This window comes from Podarcis vaucheri (genome assembly GCF_965113315.1).
Source record: "Podarcis vaucheri genome assembly, chromosome: 2".
Lineage (NCBI taxonomy): Eukaryota > Metazoa > Chordata > Lepidosauria > Squamata > Lacertidae > Podarcis > Podarcis vaucheri.
Window position 1 is genome coordinate 110,363,138 of NC_138760.1, and position 16,779 is coordinate 110,379,916.

General features: G+C 45.8%; 1 protein-coding gene across 3 annotated transcripts; it reads left to right on the forward strand.

Annotated features, from left to right (window-relative positions):
- Nucleotides 1-1,691: 1,691 nt before the first annotated feature.
- On the forward strand, nucleotides 1,692-15,296 carry LOC309525100 (monoacylglycerol lipase ABHD6-like). Of its 3 annotated transcripts, none has more exons than XM_082210490.1 (9): nucleotides 1,692-1,832; nucleotides 3,451-3,601; nucleotides 4,367-4,523; nucleotides 5,783-5,896; nucleotides 7,013-7,145; nucleotides 8,650-8,807; nucleotides 10,824-10,878; nucleotides 13,915-14,015; nucleotides 14,776-15,296. In XM_082210490.1, exons 2-9 carry the CDS (start codon nucleotides 3,480-3,482, stop codon nucleotides 14,950-14,952), a joined length of 1,017 nt encoding a protein of 338 aa, XP_082066616.1. In that variant the 5' UTR covers nucleotides 1,692-1,832; nucleotides 3,451-3,479; the 3' UTR covers nucleotides 14,953-15,296. The 3 variants fall into 3 exon arrangements, with proteins under 3 accessions (XP_082066616.1, XP_082066617.1, XP_082066618.1); XM_082210491.1 differs by having other exon boundaries at nucleotides 1,705-1,836; nucleotides 3,461-3,601; XM_082210492.1 differs by having other exon boundaries at nucleotides 1,725-1,832; nucleotides 3,557-3,601.
- Nucleotides 15,297-16,779: the final 1,483 nt, after the last annotated feature.

Here is a 16,779-nt window from a genome sequence, read left to right on the forward strand (position 1 = left end):
TGTGGTTTACTCCCCTACTTTAAAGTTTCCTGGAAGGATTAGTGGAATTAGAGCCTCAGGAGTAGGAGTAGGAGTAGTACAGTGGTACCTCAGGTTACAGACGCTTCAGGGTTACAGACTCTGCTAACCCAGAAATAGTACCTCGGGTTAAGAACTTTGCTTCAGGATGAGAACAGAAATCGTGTGGCAGCAGCGGGAGGCCCCATTAGCTAAAGTGGTGTCTCAGGTTAAGAACAGTTTCAGGTTAGGAACAGAACTCCAGAACGAATTAAGTTCTTAACCCGAAGTACCACTGTAGTGTTTTTTGAGGGGTGACGTTATATCCTTCCCCCTCCCTCCAAATCCACCACTTGGGATCCTGAATTGGCCAACTAGTGGATTTACACAAATCCAGAGGAATGGGAACAAACAACATTCATCTTTGAAAAAAGCATTTTTCTGTTTAAAGGGGAAAGGAAAAAAATATGCTCCAACCATATGAGAAAAGGGTGGTGAGAAATTACCAGTGACATACAAGTAATCCATTGTTTTTCTTTGTCAGTGGTTACAAAAGCAGCAGATCTTGGCTGTGAGTCCCGGAAGACAGGTTCCCTGCCTTGCAGGCCTTTTCCACCTGGCTTGGGAGGGTGAGGCCTTGACTGGCTCCAGCTATGAAAGCTGAGGCTGCTGAACAGACTCTGTGGCTGGAGGGGGTTGTTGGCAGGGGGCTGTTGCTGGTGGGTTTTTGTATCTTTATTTTAGATTTTGATGTAAGTGGAAATGGTTCAGTATGGTTTTGTATGGTTTTATTTATTGTTTTTGACTACTTTTGTTATGCTGTAGTTCTGTATTTTTCTTCATGCTGTAAGCTGCCTCGACCATGATTTGAACTGTGGAAAGGCGGACATATAAATAAAATTATGTATGGAAGACAGGAGTGCCTGGCGTGCTCTGGTCCATGGGGTCATGAAGAGTCGGACATGACTAAACAACTAAACAGCAACATCCCACAGGAAATTGATGCTGATGGCATTCTAGGGCACTTGAGACACCCTGAAAAATTGGACAGTACTTCCTCTAACACAGGATGGGGGAATGTGTGGCCTCCAACCCCTATCAGCCGCAGCCAGCATGACCAGTTGTCCAAGTTGTTGGGAGGTATAGTCCAGCAAGATCTGGTTCCTCATATCTGCTGTAACTGAACCATTTTGGCCAAGGGAAAGATGGACTAATACCTTTTCCCATAGTACCCTTGATTGTGTGGGACAGGAGGGTGGGCAGTTATCATTCACATGAGTGGTAGTTGGTTCCAGAAAACAGTCGCCTTGGTTTTCTCTGAAGTGAGATGAGGTCTTTCTTTTTTCATGTATATCCTTCCTTTCTTCTTCCTTCGTGATACCCAAAGCAGTGTACATGTGGCTTCCATAGGGTTGCCCATCCAAACCCTGACCAGACTTGAACCTGTTTAGCTTCAGCAAGGTGGCTACCTCATGTTCCTTCAGACCAGACCCTGGGACCAGCCATCTGGAGTCAACCAAGACAGGAACAAAGCTGGTTTCAGGAATGTATCAGTCAGGGACACTAACCATTTGGTGACAAAACTCCTGGTGGTTTCAGTCTCACAGTGAGATGGACATCAATATGAACCAGGCTCTGGAATATTCAGTAGCATCAAAGGGCGTTGGCAGGGTGTCGGCGGAAGAAATTATTATCTTAACACCTCCACCGACCTAGGGAAGAAATTGTTTACAACTTTGCAAGCTCCTCCTGCCTGCTACAAGACGCAGATGCCCACAGCCGTGACAGCAGTGAAAAAGTGAGGTTGGAGAACAGCTCACAACTTCCCATCCCAGGTAAGTTTCAGCATATGTCAGAAATAGGAGTGAGATTGCCATTTATGTATTTGTCAGCCTCTCTAAGCATGTTGGCTGTGTCAGTGGGAAGAGTCAGGTGGATCAACCTGCTGGGATGATGTAAATCCTGTATTATAACACAACATTGATTGTAGTACATTGTGTAGAACAACTCACCCTTGGACACTTTGTTGAGCTCAGTACGGCGTACAAGAGGAAGGTTTATTGTCCATTGTATTTATGTTGCTGGAATTCTGCTAGTGCTGGGAAATATCCCTGAGATTTATGCAAGTTGCTTGGGCTAAAAACCATTAAGTTTGGGGTGAAATAGATCTTTACTGGGTAGCATAAACTGTTGGCGTAGTGGCAGTGACTGGAATGCATATACCGTTCCTTCAGAAGCTTCTGGCTTCCTATTTCTCAATGTGGCTTAACCCTGATTGCACAGAACCATTCATCCCACACAATCAGAGTGGAAGCACGCAGAGAGTTGAATGGAAAGATTTCAGAGAAGTGGTGCCAGGTGGTGAGTTTGGTTGTGAACTTTATGCACAGAATTCCGAATGCGGTTTAAGTTTAAAGTTTCGAACAGGCCCTTTGTTTGTGCCAACAGCCAAATAGGACCTTCCAGTTCATAGCGAGTTTGCTTTCATTAAAACACTCAGACTTGGGGTTGCGTCCAGTTGTGCTGCTCCGATGAAGGGAGGTTTTTGACCCAGCAGACGCTTGCATCAGTGGATCAGGAACGGAGGGTAACTTCTGCATATTCACCCACAAACACACACCCTGCAGACTCCATTGCCCACTCTTGATTAGAGGCTTGGTGGACACTTTGGAACAACATGGGAGGTGGCTCCAGAGGCTGCAGAGGGGAGGGCAAATCATCAAAAATAGCCACCCATCCCATTTAGCTAGCAGGTACTTCTGCTGAATTAAACTGGCTTCCATCAACAGAATGATGATAAAACCCTTTGATAGTACAAGTGGGGCTTGCCACAGAATGTTGGACTGTGGTGAGTTGCTCCTGTGCAGCTTTTGGCCAGATAGCTGTGTCCTTTTCCGTTCCCCCAGCTTCCTGTTATTTTACTCCAACAGATACTTAGTGGTTTCTGGCCATGGCACATACTCAGCCCTCATCGGGGTCCTCACCCCTTGGGCTTATTTTCTTTCTGTCCTTCTTTCTCTCTCTCTCTCTCTCCACACCCACCCACACCCTGCAAGCCTTGGTGTTTTCCAAAGCCTGGGGTTACATGGATGATGTGCATGGATGATGTTATTCTTATGTTTTGGCTGCGTAAATTTTGATATTCAGTGAATTCACTATTAGTAGATAGGACTTTGTGGGTAAGGAAACAACTGAGTTGTTTACCTGCTGTCCCTTAATATGTGTTTCAACCTCAGTTTGAAGGCACCTGAAGGCAGCCCTGTTTCAGGAAATTTTTAATGTCTAATGTTTTACCATTTTTTATGTGCTGTAAGCCGCCCAGAGTGGGAAACCCAGCCAGATTAGTAGGGTATAAGTACAACAACAACAACAACAACAACATTTTGAGCTGTAATTTTTAATACCTGTACCCCTTTAATCTTTCCTGTTGTTGTCTAAATGTTTACTATGCAGGCAAATAAAGAGAACCTTAACTAGTTGCCATGAATTTCGCTCTGGGCAAGATGCTGATGCTGATTGCATTCTTCTTTGTGGGTATCTTTTCAACCATCTTTAACAGGCGGTATTCCCACTGGAGTTTACTATTGTTCAGGATCATGATCAGGTAAGTGTTTACCTAGGGAGATATATGGGGTGACTTGTAATGCCTTGGTCAAAGCGAGGCGAGCATCAGCATGCATGGTCTTACATAAAACCTGGATGAGAGATCACACAGGAGTCCCTCATCCTTGGCTCTGAATCCTGCCCCTACCCCTTGCCTTGGGGAATGTATTTTGGAGAAGAAAAGGCTAAGGAGTAAAGCCTACACAAGTGTGGAGTCCCTAAGATGGTTGGATGGTACTTTGCATGTCTCCTTCCAGCAACTCTTGCAGCCAAACATATTGCTCTGCTTTCCTTTGGACCACATCAGCAAGGACGAGAGGAGGGTCTTGTTGTCTGGGCAGCCCAGGACCTCTGTACACTCTGCCCAGGTCTGTTGCCCCAGGCGTGTCACTTTGGTGCTGCTAACGTAGTGGTTGGACTCACCCCCAGAGGCACACTCCATTGTCTCTTGACACAGACAGATGCCAACAACTATGGCTTATTAGAAATTTGCCATCATCTTTGGCCAGAACAGTAAACATATGAACTAAGAAGGGATTCTTTAACTGTGATTCCGCCATCTGGTTTGGACCAGATGACCTTCCAAAACTCAATTCCATATTGGTACAGGATGTACAAGTTAGGCCAGTTGGCATTTTAATGCAAACCAAAACTAATTTCTCCTTACAGTAGAGTTAGGCAGCTCCTTCCACTCCTCGCTTTAACTGGAAGTGCTTCCTCTGAAGAACCACCAGTCTCTTCATCTTGCTTCTCTCTTTGCTTTTAGGTGCAAGCGTCTGAAGAGGGGCATGAAGGTGAAATTCGTTGAACATGAGGGCTACAGGTTCTGTTACTTCTGCCGAGGGAAACCGGGTTCCCAGCCATCGGTGCTGATGCTTCATGGCTTTTCATTCAACAAAGATATGTGGCTAGACACCATCAAAGTAGGTTTCCATTTTTCCAATCGGGCAACATTCATGTCTCTTTTGTGCCTTCCCTGAGACTGTTGGAAATGACCAAATGTACCCAACTTTTACACCTTCAGCATTTGACTTGGGGCATTCCCCCCCCCCAAGCCATTGTCGAAAAGGCAAGAGTTTCCCCGGTGAGACGTAAAGTGTGAGCAGCTGCCCTAAGGACACACAGCATCCTCATCTTTCTGTAGTGCAGGGGTTGGGGGCATCATGTGGCCTTCCAGATGCTGTTGACTCCAACTCCCATCAGCACCAGCCGCAATGGCCAATGGAATGGGTGAGAGGAACGTTACTCCAGCAACATCTGGAGGAGCCATAGTTTCCCTACCTCTGATGCAATGTGTTAAGATGCCATAGGTAAAGGTAAACGGACCCCTGACCATTAGGTCCAGTTGTGGCCGACTCTGGGGTTGTGGCGCTCATCTCGTTTTACTGGCTGAGGGAGCCGGCGTACAGCTTCCGGGTCATGTGGCCAGCATGATTAAGCCGCTTCTGGCAAACCAGAGCAGTGCACGGAAACACTGTTTACCTTCCTGCCGGAGCGGTACCTATTTATCTACTTGCACTTTGACGTGCTTTCAAACTGCTAGGTTGGCAGGAGTAGGGACCGAGCAACCTGGATCAAAATTGTGGAAGTACAGCTGTGAGGCCAGGCTTGTTGGTCTAGAAAAGGGAGCCAAGCTGGTATCCCCCAGGTGCTATTGGGCTACAACTCCTGCAGGCCCCATGGCCAATAGTCAAGGGTGGTCCCATAAGCCATGTGGTTGGCCACTGTGAGAACAGCATGCTGGACTAGATGTTCCCTTCTAATGTTCCTGTGATGGGAGTTGTAATCCAGTAACAACCTGGCTGCTCCTGGGATGGGAGAGGAGTGATTGTTGCATTAGATTTAAAGTCTGGCATTCAGCTGCCCAACTACCCTACGCTCCAGGGGGGAAAAGGGACTATATCATAAAGAGGGAGTGGATGACCAAGTGGTAAATCTTATTGTTTGCATGATCTTGCATCTCAGGCATTGCAGCTCTGCCTTTTTAACTTAATCCTATCTACCCACTCCATAATACACTCAAACATTTTCTCACTGTATATGTTTCTTTATACCATAGGCTAAAGAAGGGCGTAATGGTATTTATTTGGGCACACCAACCACTCCACCCCTTCGATAATGACCAGCCCAATTATGGTTGCTTTGAATTCTCGGCCTCATTTCCGATGCCGTCTTTCCCCAGCTCTTTCCTAAGGACCTCCACGGGGTCTGCCTTGACATGCCAGGCCACGGAGAAACCACTCGCCTGCTGGCAGAAAGTTACACGGCAGTTAACCAAGTGAAAATGATACACCGGGTAAGGCTGGCAAGCAAGTGGTTCTGGACTGGTAAGGGCGTCACCGTCGCTGAAGTATGGAGATTGCCTTGGCTCCAGTTGCTTAAGCTGGAGCCAAGGAACTGGTTTTGCAATCGCTCACCAGCAGGGTGCATTGCAACTTTCCCATTCTTGCGGAAGCTGATGTCTCCTGGGCTCAGCTTTCCTTGAAAACCTTCCTGCTCCACAGCCTCTGCTGACTATTATTTTAAAGAGAATCCAAAGTAGGAATGATTGGCAGCAGCTAGGGACTTGCTTGGGAAATTCCCTTTGCATGGCGAGTTCCCACCCCCACCAGGTGGAAATAATGATGCACGACACAATTATTAAGGTTAATGGGCTAAAAAAGACCACAGCTTTATTGGTTACAGGTGATGAGCGGTATTGGCTTAGGCATTGGTCCTAACCGACTATATCCAATTTCAGCCCGTCTGCTTGAAGTCCAGGAAGGGTTAACCACCAGTAGGGGGAGTCCTGCTGATGCACATCAACTAGGAACTTCCCCGGGTCACCGATAGGGGGCGTGCCTTAGGCCCTCACCTCCTTAGGCTTCGGATAGGGCCACGCCCCCCGGAATCCTTTATCGGACTACCCTTCCATGTGGGGGGCAGGTGATGGCATTACCTCCCCTCTTCCATCTACAGAACTATACCAATGCCTAATCACCAATACCCAGAAAGTTGTGACGATTTGCTACAAGGTAGGCAAAAACCAAGTGGCTGGTGCCAATTTGCCAAGTGGAAAAATTCCTACCAGGCCCCTCAACAGCGACCAACCAAGGTCCATAGCAAGGTCAAAGACAAAACCTTAAAGGGCGGGAGGGTGGGAAAGCCAAAGAGCTGTGGAGCGGCAAAGAGGGAGATCCCCGGCCACGTCCTGCCTTAAATAGGGCAGGCCATGCCCCCAGAGCCAGCCGATTGGCTGGCCAGGTGGTGACATGGCCGGGAATCCCCCCAATCGCGTGGGAGCTGGGCTCCAGCCACTGCATGTGTGGTAGGGCCGTGAAGCCCACAACCCCACCTCCGCTGAAGGGCAGAAGTGACTAAACCGCTAAGGACACCTTTAACATCCAGCTTAACCTCATGCTTCTTCTTTCAGTTTGTTGAGTGCATTGGCCTGAACCAAAAGCCTTTCCACCTGGTTGGCATGTCCATGGGCGGAACAATTGCTGGTATTTATGCGGCTCAGTACCCATCTGATGTCTCTTGCTTGTCTCTCCTTTGCCCACCTGGTGAGTGTCTGAGGCAGGGGTGTGGAATGTCAGACCTGGGGACCAGATGCAACCCCACCTCCCACAACCCCTCGGCCTCTCTATTTCATCCTCCAAACTCTCCTCAGGTCACAACCCTCTCACCAGCCTTGCTTTGCATCCCAGATTCCTGGCTGCAATTTGTCCTTGAACACTGATGATTGCCTCTTGCTTGTCTGACGGAAGGATAGAGAGGGTTGTGTGAGTGTATATGGAAACTAGCCCTATACAGTGGTACCTCAGGTTACATACGCTTCAGGTTACAGATTCCGCTAACTCAGAAATAGTGCTTCAGGTTAAGAACTTTGCTTCAGGATGAGAACAGAAATCGTGCTCCGGCGGCGCGGCGGCAGCAGGAGGCCCCATTAGCTAAAGTGGTGCTTCAGGTTAAGAACAGTTTCAGGTTAAGAACGGACCTCCAGAATGAATTAAGTACTTAACCTGAGGTACCACTGTACTATTAAAGCACATTCTTCCCCTCAAAGAATCCTGGGCACTGCAGTTTATCCCTCACAGAGTTCCAGCTCCCAGCAACACATAACAAACTACCAAGCCCAGAATTATCTGAGGTGGAAAAATGTGCTTTGAATGTGTTCAAAAGGTACAGTGGTACCTCGGGTTACAGACGCATCAGGTTATGCGTTTTCAGGTTATGGACCCGCCAAAACCCGGAAGTACCAGAACGGATTACTTCTGGGTTTCGGCCATCACGCTTTGCACATGCGCAGAAGCGCCAAATCACGTCATGCACATGCGCAGACACAGCACTGCAGGTTGAGAACGTACCTCCCGCATAGATCACATTTGCGACCTGAGGTTCCACTGTACAGTGTTTCGTTCTCAGTGCTGCTCAGAGAGTAGTTTCTCTTCACAGACAGACACAGTGGTACCTCGGTTTTCGAACGTAATCCACTCTGGAAGACTGTTCGACTTCTGAAACATTCAAAAACCGAAGCACAAAGGGAGGTCTGCAGATTTAATTGAGAAAATTGAGAAACACTCAACGGAAGCCGTTTGACTTCTGAGGTGCTTTCGAAAACTGAGGTACCACTGTATACAAATATATACAATATACGGGGAGGAACCTAACCCATACATTCTTACATAAATTTGAAATTATTATCCTAACACATACGTTAATATCAATAGCTTACCATGTTTGGCAACTGTGCTAGGACTATTGAGGTAGCCACCAGCAATATTCCTTGCTCCATTAGCTCACTCCAGTCCCAACTTCTATTCCAGCTGTTACCAACTTGGCCTTGCAGATATTTGCTGCACTACAACTCCCATCAGCCCTTGCCAGCATGCTCTTACTGCCAGGGGCTGATGGGAGTTGTGGTCCAACAACATCTAGATGGGGTCAGGTTGGCAAAAGCTATTGCGGACTTTCAGCACTGTTCTGTGGTTCCAGATCTCCCATTTATAGCAACCGGTTGACCAGTAACTACATTTCTAAGCCACACATTTCCTCCCAACTCTTTAGGCCTACGGTTTGCAGCAGATAATGAGTTCATCAAACGTTTGAAGGAGCTGCGGAAATCTACCAACTCACACAGCAACCCTCTGGTTCCTTTGACCGTAAAACAGGGAGAAAGTTTGCTCAGACTTGGCTTATACCATCCCAGCAGAACAAACATGCAGGTGAAGAGGTAGCGCCCTGAAAAATTGTAGTGCTCTGGCCTAATAGTTTGTAGGAGGAGGAGTTTGGAGTTTGGATTTGATATCCCGCTTTATCACAACCTGAAGGAGTCTCAAAGCGGCTAACATTCTCCTTTCCCTTCCTCCCCCACAACAAACACTCTGTGAGGTGAGTGGGGCTGAGAGACTTCAGAGAAGTGTGACTAGCCCAAGGTCACCCAGCAGCTGCATGTGGAGGAGCGGGGAAGCGAACCCAGTTCACCAGATTACGAGTCTACCACTCTTAACCACTTGTCCACCTCCCTGCCTGCCTGTCTTCTGCAGCATTTGGTGGTACAGGCAGGAGAGGCATGAGACGAAATCTGAAACAGAAGGCTGGGTAAATAGACTGTGTTTGGTGAACTTGCAACTTTTCACTTGTCAGGGATTCTTAAGCTCAGTTGGTTAGAGCGTGGTGTTGTTAACGCCAAGGTTGCAGGTTCGATCCCCATATGGGACAGCTGCATATTACTGAATTGCAGGGGTTTGGGCTAGTGTCAGGGTTCGGGGAATCGGCTCCCTCCACCCCTGTGGCCATAAATGAGCAGATCAAATGAAAGGAATTCTTACCAGTTAGTTTCTTTAATAAACACAGCGAAGGGCAAAAGAAAGCATCTAACCAGAATGGCAGTGCTCCCAGTAAAGGTCACTTCCCCTCTCCGTCCATATTAGTCCACGTCACTCCCACATCTTGTAATCTGAGTCTGTAGTTTCTGCCCTTTCTGTTCTGACACTTTCTGAGCTCTCCGAGACTTTGGGGAAGGGGGGTGGATACTATCCAGAGACTGTGAATCTGTTAACTCTCTCTCTTCTAGTGTTTCTTCTGCTAGCTGTTCCCCATCCAGTATTTCCCAGCTTCTGCCTTCTGAACTATGCCCTTCTGCAAACCACGGTTCCAAATCTATACTGTCCTCCTGCTCCTGGGAAGATTCAGGATCAGGATCAGGGGAGGGGGGAGGGGGAGGCTCCCACCATTCTTCCTCAATGCAGCCCTCCTCAGCATGGTCTCTGACTGCTAGATGATCCTCAGGGTCTCTTCCAAGTCCACAATTCTATGAATCTATGATTTTTAGCTGTGATTGCTGTATTGCCGAGAGTTGGACTTCTTCTTCTTCTTCTTCTTCTTCTTCTTCTTCTTCTTCTTCTTCTTCTTCTTCTTCTTCTTCTTCTTCTTCCTACCTCACCCATCTAGCTGGGCTGCCCCAGCCACTCTAGGCCACCCTTGGGATCCCTCACAAGACTACATTTCTATGCTTCTAATTAGGAGAGAGCTCCCACAAGGAACTGCACTGGAAACTTCACCCATCCATTCATTATGTAGTGCCATCAATCTGCATGATGCTTTACAGAGGATAGGTCTCTGCCTGAAGAGCATAAGATAATATAAACAGTGAAATGGCAGGAAAAGGGGGCAAGTGCAGTCGGACTTAAAAGTTGCATGTGTTGAGGTTTGGCTTGGAACACACGGAAGCTGCCTTATTTTGGTCAGACCATTTGAAGAGGCACGTAGTGAGACCATTGATCCCCTGCTGGTGAGGCTCGCTGACCTCCCGGAAAAGCAAAAATTTGACCTTTTCCTGTTAGGCAAAGATCATAAGACGACCCGGATGATCACCAGATTCTGTGTACAGATCTGTAGACACAGACCATCCCTCAACCCAAACTAGTTCGTTAAGAAAACCCCCAAACTCAGTTCCATGGGTGACTCTGGGTCATCTCTCTGTGGTAGCTTAGTTTTAAGTGTTTATACGCTTATCGCATTTATAATTTTAAAATTTATTGTTGTACATTGTTTTAAATGTCTTCTTTCCTTCTGGGATTGTACCCCCAAGCGTGTTTTATAAGCTGGTCTCCGACCATAATAAATTATCTATCTATCTATCTGGTCAGACCATTGGTGTGTGTAGCTCAGTTTTGTCCACAGGGGTTGCCAACCTTTCCAGGCCGTCTTACTTTTCTTTCTTTTCTTTGTCCCTTTAGCTCCTAAAGGGCTATCTGGAAGACAGGAGGCCACACAAGTCTTTCTTCTTAAAATGTAAGTTCAATAGCATTGCCTATGCTCTGCCCATAGGCGCCGACTCCATGGGGCCTGAGGGGGCCCGAGCCCCCTCAAAAATTCGTTTGGGGGGCTCTGCCCCCCCCAATAATCTCGGGCGCCCCTCCAGCAGAGCGCCATCGCCGCCCCTCCCCCAGCCCAAAATGCACAGGGTTGGGCTGCATGCCTCCTGCCCTCCCTCCCGAGCAAAAGCTCCACCCAATTTCCTTCGGAGCTGATTAATAGGCGCAGCACGCTCTCCCCTATTCGCTCACGAGGAGGCGGCACCACTTTATTTGCATATTCATGAGCTTATTTATTATTCATGAGCTTTCATTTATTATTCATTATTTATTATTCATGGGCTCCCCCAATATTTTTTATAAGTCGGCGCCCCTGGCTCTGCCTGGGGAATTTCACAGAGGCTGATCCTGGTCTCCTATCAATATGCTAGATGGAACAAAGATATGCAGCCCAGCCCAGCTGTTGTCTTGTGTTTTGTCTTGTTTTTAAATATATTTAAATGTTATTAACTTATAAAACACATACAAATACATTTACGCAATACACATACACAACACACTACCTTATTTTCATAACATAAAATATACCTACATTACTCTATATAATACCTACCTATGCTATACATATCAACATACCTACACACCTACCCCACACGGACACCCACCAAGGGACTTGACTTCCAGCCGTTCTTGTTACGCTACTTTATTTTTCCAACTAGCTTAAACACATTTCATTATTTCTTTGATCTCTTCTTCTATCTTGACTTTACTCTCCTTTCACTCTAATCATTTTCTGGATTCACTCTGTCAGAAGTTCTACTTTTTCTACATAAATTTTGATGTACAGTGTTACCTCGGGTTACATACGCTTCAGGTTACATACACTTCAGGTTACAGACTCCACTAACCCAGAAATATTACCTCGGGTTAAGAACTTTGCTTCAGGATGAGAACAGAAATTGTGTTCCGGTGGTGCGGCGGCAGCAGGAGGCCCCATTAGCTAAAGTGGTACCTCAGGTTAAGAACAGTTTCAAGTTAAGTACGGACCTCCGGAACGAATTAAGTACTTAATCTGAGGTACCACTGTATTCCTTAAAGATAGCCCCCTCCTTATTGACTTTTTGTACCATATCTCCTCTTATCCTCCCTGTTAGTTTGGCAAAATGGAAGCTGTTGTCTTGAGGCAACAGATTTGCTGCTTGAAGCAGTCTGGCTGCACCTAGGCTCAGCTTAGCTTGCATCCGCTCCATACAGTTAAAGCACTCTTATACCACGTTTAACAGTCAGGGGAAACTCCTGGGAACTGCAGTTTGTTAAGGATGCTGCGAGTTGTAGGCGTGTGAAGTCAGACCTCACCTGGAGTACTGTGTCCAGTTCTGGGCACCACAATTCAAGAAGGACACTGACAAACTGGAACGTGTCCAGAGGAGGGCAACCAAAATGGTCAAAGGCCTGGAAACGATGCCTTATGAGGAACGGCTAAGGGAGCTGGGCATGTTTAGCCTGGAGAAGAGAAGGTTAAGGGGTGATATGATAGCCATGTTCAAATATATAAAAGGATGTCACATAGAGGAGGGAGAAAGGTTGTTTTCTGCTGCTCCAGAGAAGCGGACACGGAGCAATGGAGCCAAACTACAAGAAAGAAGATTCCACCTAAACATTAGGAAGAACTTCCTGACAGTAAGAGCTGTTCGACAGTGGAATTTGCTGCCAAGGAGTGTGGTGGAGTCTCCTACTTTGGAGGTCTTTAAGCAGAGGCTTGACAACCATATGTCAGGAGTGCTCTGATGGGGTTTCTTGCTTGGCAGGGGGTTGGACTCGATGGCCCTTGTGGTCTCTTCCAACTCTATGATTCTATGATTCTAAGTCAGTAGAGGGTGGTGTCCATTGGGATAAGTAGAGCGTTAGGCAGGAGGCCAACAGTAGGTGGAGCCAGAGCCAACCGATCAACTAATTCTAGTTTTGCCCCTTCCCTCCTCCCTGCTTGAGTTCTACAAGGAGAGTGCTAAGACTTAAGGTGAAGGAAGCTGATAGTGGGTGCCACCCTCTGGACGGTTGTAAGGAAGAAGGCAAATTTGTCATGAAAAACAGAGTTAGGTTCCTTTTTCCCTTATCAGAGCGTTTTCAAGAAACAGTGCCCCACTTGCTGTAATCGGCCAGCTTCCACTGCACCCTTAAAAAACTACATTTCCCAGGATTCCATAAGGGGAAGCCATGACTGTGAAAGCGGCCTAAGAGTTTGTTCAATGTATAGTGTGAATGTGGCCTTGCGCAGAGGCAGATTTAGGGCAGTGCAACTGGTTCTGCTGCGCCGGGTGCCAAGCCTAGGGGGCGCTGCAGGGCATCACAACTATGACGTAATTAATTGAGCAGAAGAGAAGGTGAGAGGTGTGGGGCGGGGATTTTGACCTTGTAGAGGGCTCTGCTGAAATTTGAAAGAGCAAAATCTGTCCCACCTTGCGCATTTGTAAATAAACCCAAATATTACAAAACAAAAACAGAAAAAGCCATACGTATCCAGATGTCATCAATACTCCAACTTCCATCAGCCTCAGCTAGCACGGCCAATGATAAGGGATAATAAGAACTGTAGTCCAGCAACAGCTGTGGGGAGAAGGGGGCACAGGGTCTTCAGGCCTGCTGACTTTAGGCACTCCTTTGCTTCGCCACAGAAAAGTGTCAGGACATATCACATTTTATGTCTCTAGCAATCTCTAAAGAAGGGTGCTTATCTGCATTTTCCCACCAACAATAAACAGACCAGGGGGGCAGTGCACACAGCATTAAGATAGGACACACTTTTTCATGTGTGGGGCTGGTCCTGTGTTTCTAAGAAGACATGCAAAGTGACCCTCTGATGATTCAAAATGGTTTGAACGTGGTTGTTGGGCTTCTGGGTTTCTCTTCTGCTGCAAAACAGACGCACACCTAACTTCAGGGCAACAAGCCTGGAAATGCTCAAGGGTAAAACGACCACAGAAACAGTCCTCACTCTGCTTTTTTCTTGGAAAAGGCTTTTTAGACATGTCCAGCAAGGAGTCCAGGTACCACTTGCATGACAGCATGAGCAAGATCAGGGCTCCAGCGCAAATCATCTGGGGAAGGGAGGACAAGGTAAGCTAACTGGTTAAATCAGCAAGGGTACACTGGGCTAAAGATTTAGGTAGTCATATTGACATGGCCTCATGGGGAAAAACTGTGCAGAGCGGATATGAAATTTACAGCCCGTTTTACTTTAAAGGAAAAAAATTTTGAAAATGCTATACAGGTGGTATTTAATGCCAAATAAATTAGCAAAGATGTATGGACAGTGTCCAATAAACTCTGGAAATGTAAACATAAGGAATGGACAAAGCAAGATGTATTTGTACGTAGAGTTAGACGGATGTAACAAATTGAGAGAACTGTTCATGAAATGGTCCTGAACTGGTCTCCTGTAGTGTGCTTTGGTAATAATAATAACAATTTATTATTGATTATTCATTAGAATATTTGTGTGAGATTGTATGGGAAAAATATGGAATAACATATACAATCTTGCTTAAAATGTATATAGGAAGTGCAGTGTAAGCGATGGAAGTCAATCAATGAAATTTTATTATTATTTTCATATTGAGATATTTGTAGAATAAATTTGGAAGAAACTCTTCCAACTTTTCTTCTTCCTTTCTCTTTATTTTTTCTTCTTCTTTTACTTTTCCTTCTTCTTTTCTCTTTTGTTCCTTTTTTCATATATATGTGCTTATTTGAAAAATATATTTATGTATGTATGTATTTGCAATATTTTGCTTATATTTTGTAACAATTATGTTAAATAAATAAAAAATTATTAAGAAAAAATTTGAAACAATGCACACATTGTTTTGTTGTTTAGGTGATGGATCCTTCCGGGGCAGAAATGTTAGCCAAAGCCATCCCTGCCTCCCAAGTGCATATACTGAAGAAATGTGGACATTTCATCACTCTCGATAGGCCCAGGAAACTGTCAAAACTTCTTCTGGAATTCCACTATTCAGTCTGTGGCACAGCAGAGAATAAGAAGATGGTGTAAACCTCGCCAAGGATGGAGCAGCAGCTCATGAAGATTCAAAGCAACTTGGTACCTCAGAAAGGACAATGTGGAAACGACATTTTGAATATTCACCTCCCCCCGGCATTTTCCACAACAAAATGTTTATGGAATATGATATGTGGGCTCTCCACAGGGCCTAAACAGAACTGAGGAATTTGCATGCTTCATTTTCCATGTCGCAACTTGTAATTAGGTCACATCGGTGGGGAGAAACCAACCAACTTGTGGGTATTAGATTTCAGATTGCGATCCTATCCAGGGGCGAGCCCCATTGAATGCACTAGAAGATATTTATAAGTAAACACGTGAAGGGTTGCACCAGATGGCTGCAATGTTATGCTTACTTAACTGGGAATAAGTTCTCTTGAACTCGATGGGTGTAACACTGCAGAAAAAGCATTGAAACTGTGGAAGATAAAATAGGCCTTCTCAATCTAAGGAAGAATGTTTTGAAATACAGTGGTACCTCGGGTTACGTACGCTTCAGGTTACAGACTCCGCTAACCCAGAAATAGTGCTTCAGGTTAAGAACTTTGCTTTAGGATGAGAACAGAAATCGTGCTCCGGCGGAGCAGCAGCAGCAGGAGGCCCCATTAGCTAAAGTGGTGCTTCAGGTTAAGAACAGTTTCAGGTTAAGAACGGACCTCCGGAACGAATTAAGTACTTAACCTGAGGTAACACTATATGGTGAAATCATCTAAGGTACATGGCATTTTTGAACACTTCCCCCCATTTTAAAACTGAACTGTATCCACATATGAAATCTTTGCTTAATTTTGACCTGTTGCCAGCAAGTCACCCAGCCACCTCCTATGAATATTTGACTTATGCATCAGAGCAGGAGAACGCATTAGATAAAGGTGAGTCCCAGGGTGAAGTGGGATACTGCAGAAAAAACTGGGGTTGGTCAGAGGCAAAGCTGGGTCTCTGCAAGATGGCATGATTTGAAGCAAGGACCCTTGAAGTGCTTTGTGGTGCTTTGATGATGCAGATATTTTTAAAATGCTGCAGACAAGCATCTCCTAAAAGTGAATGTACCTGTCATTCACCCAAAGGTCCCAGAGTGGGATACAGCAATTAAAGCACAAACAAGTTACAGAAATGAGGTGAGTCCTAAAAATATGTATCTTAGGTGTTAAAAGCCAGGGAAAAGAGGTGTGTCTTCAGCCAAAACCTATACAGTGGTACCTTGGTTCTCAAACTTAATCTGTTCTGGAAGTCCGTTCCAAAACCAAAGGATTCCAAAACCAAGGCGCTCTTTCCCATAGAAAGTCATGCAAAATGGATTAATCCGTTCCAGCAATTTAACATGAATTTTGCTATCTAACGAGACCATTGATCCATAAAATGAAAGCAATAAACAAGGTACACAAAGTCACAGAAGCAATCAATCAATCAGTAGCTGAACTGGGTTCCACACAGTCACAAAAACAAAAAAAAGAGCTGCAGAATAAACACGCAAAATAAATAGCAAAAATAGACGGACCTCAGTGTAACACTCAAAACGGAAGTGTGACACTCAAATCGTCAGCGTAACACTCAAAAAGGAGCATGTTCAGCTTCAGAAAATCGTTCGCAAAGCGGAACACTTACTTCAAGGTTTGCAGTGTATAATGAAGATGCCAGACACAACGCTGTTCTACAACATAGGGGCTTCCACAGAGAATGCCTTCTCCTGGACTACACTGTCTGAGGAGAGTGGAACAGCCATTAGGGTCCCCTTTGCTGAACATAACACCTGAGGGGATCTGTAGAGAAGGAGGCAGGCTTTCAGGTGTTTAGGACCATGTCAGGGTCAGATGATGG

Excerpts from the sequence above, each read along its gene's own strand:
- LOC309525100 (XM_082210490.1), top strand. The coding sequence starts at position 3,480 with ATGAATTTCGCTCTGGGCAAGATGCTGATGCTGATTGCATTCTTCTTT. Across the intron at positions 4,524-5,782 it reads TGTGGCTAGACACCATCAAA|CTCTTTCCTAAGGACCTCCA; the intron begins GTAGGTTTCCAT and ends GTCTTTCCCCAG. Across the intron at positions 7,146-8,649 it reads GTCTCTCCTTTGCCCACCTG|GCCTACGGTTTGCAGCAGAT; the intron begins GTGAGTGTCTGA and ends CCAACTCTTTAG.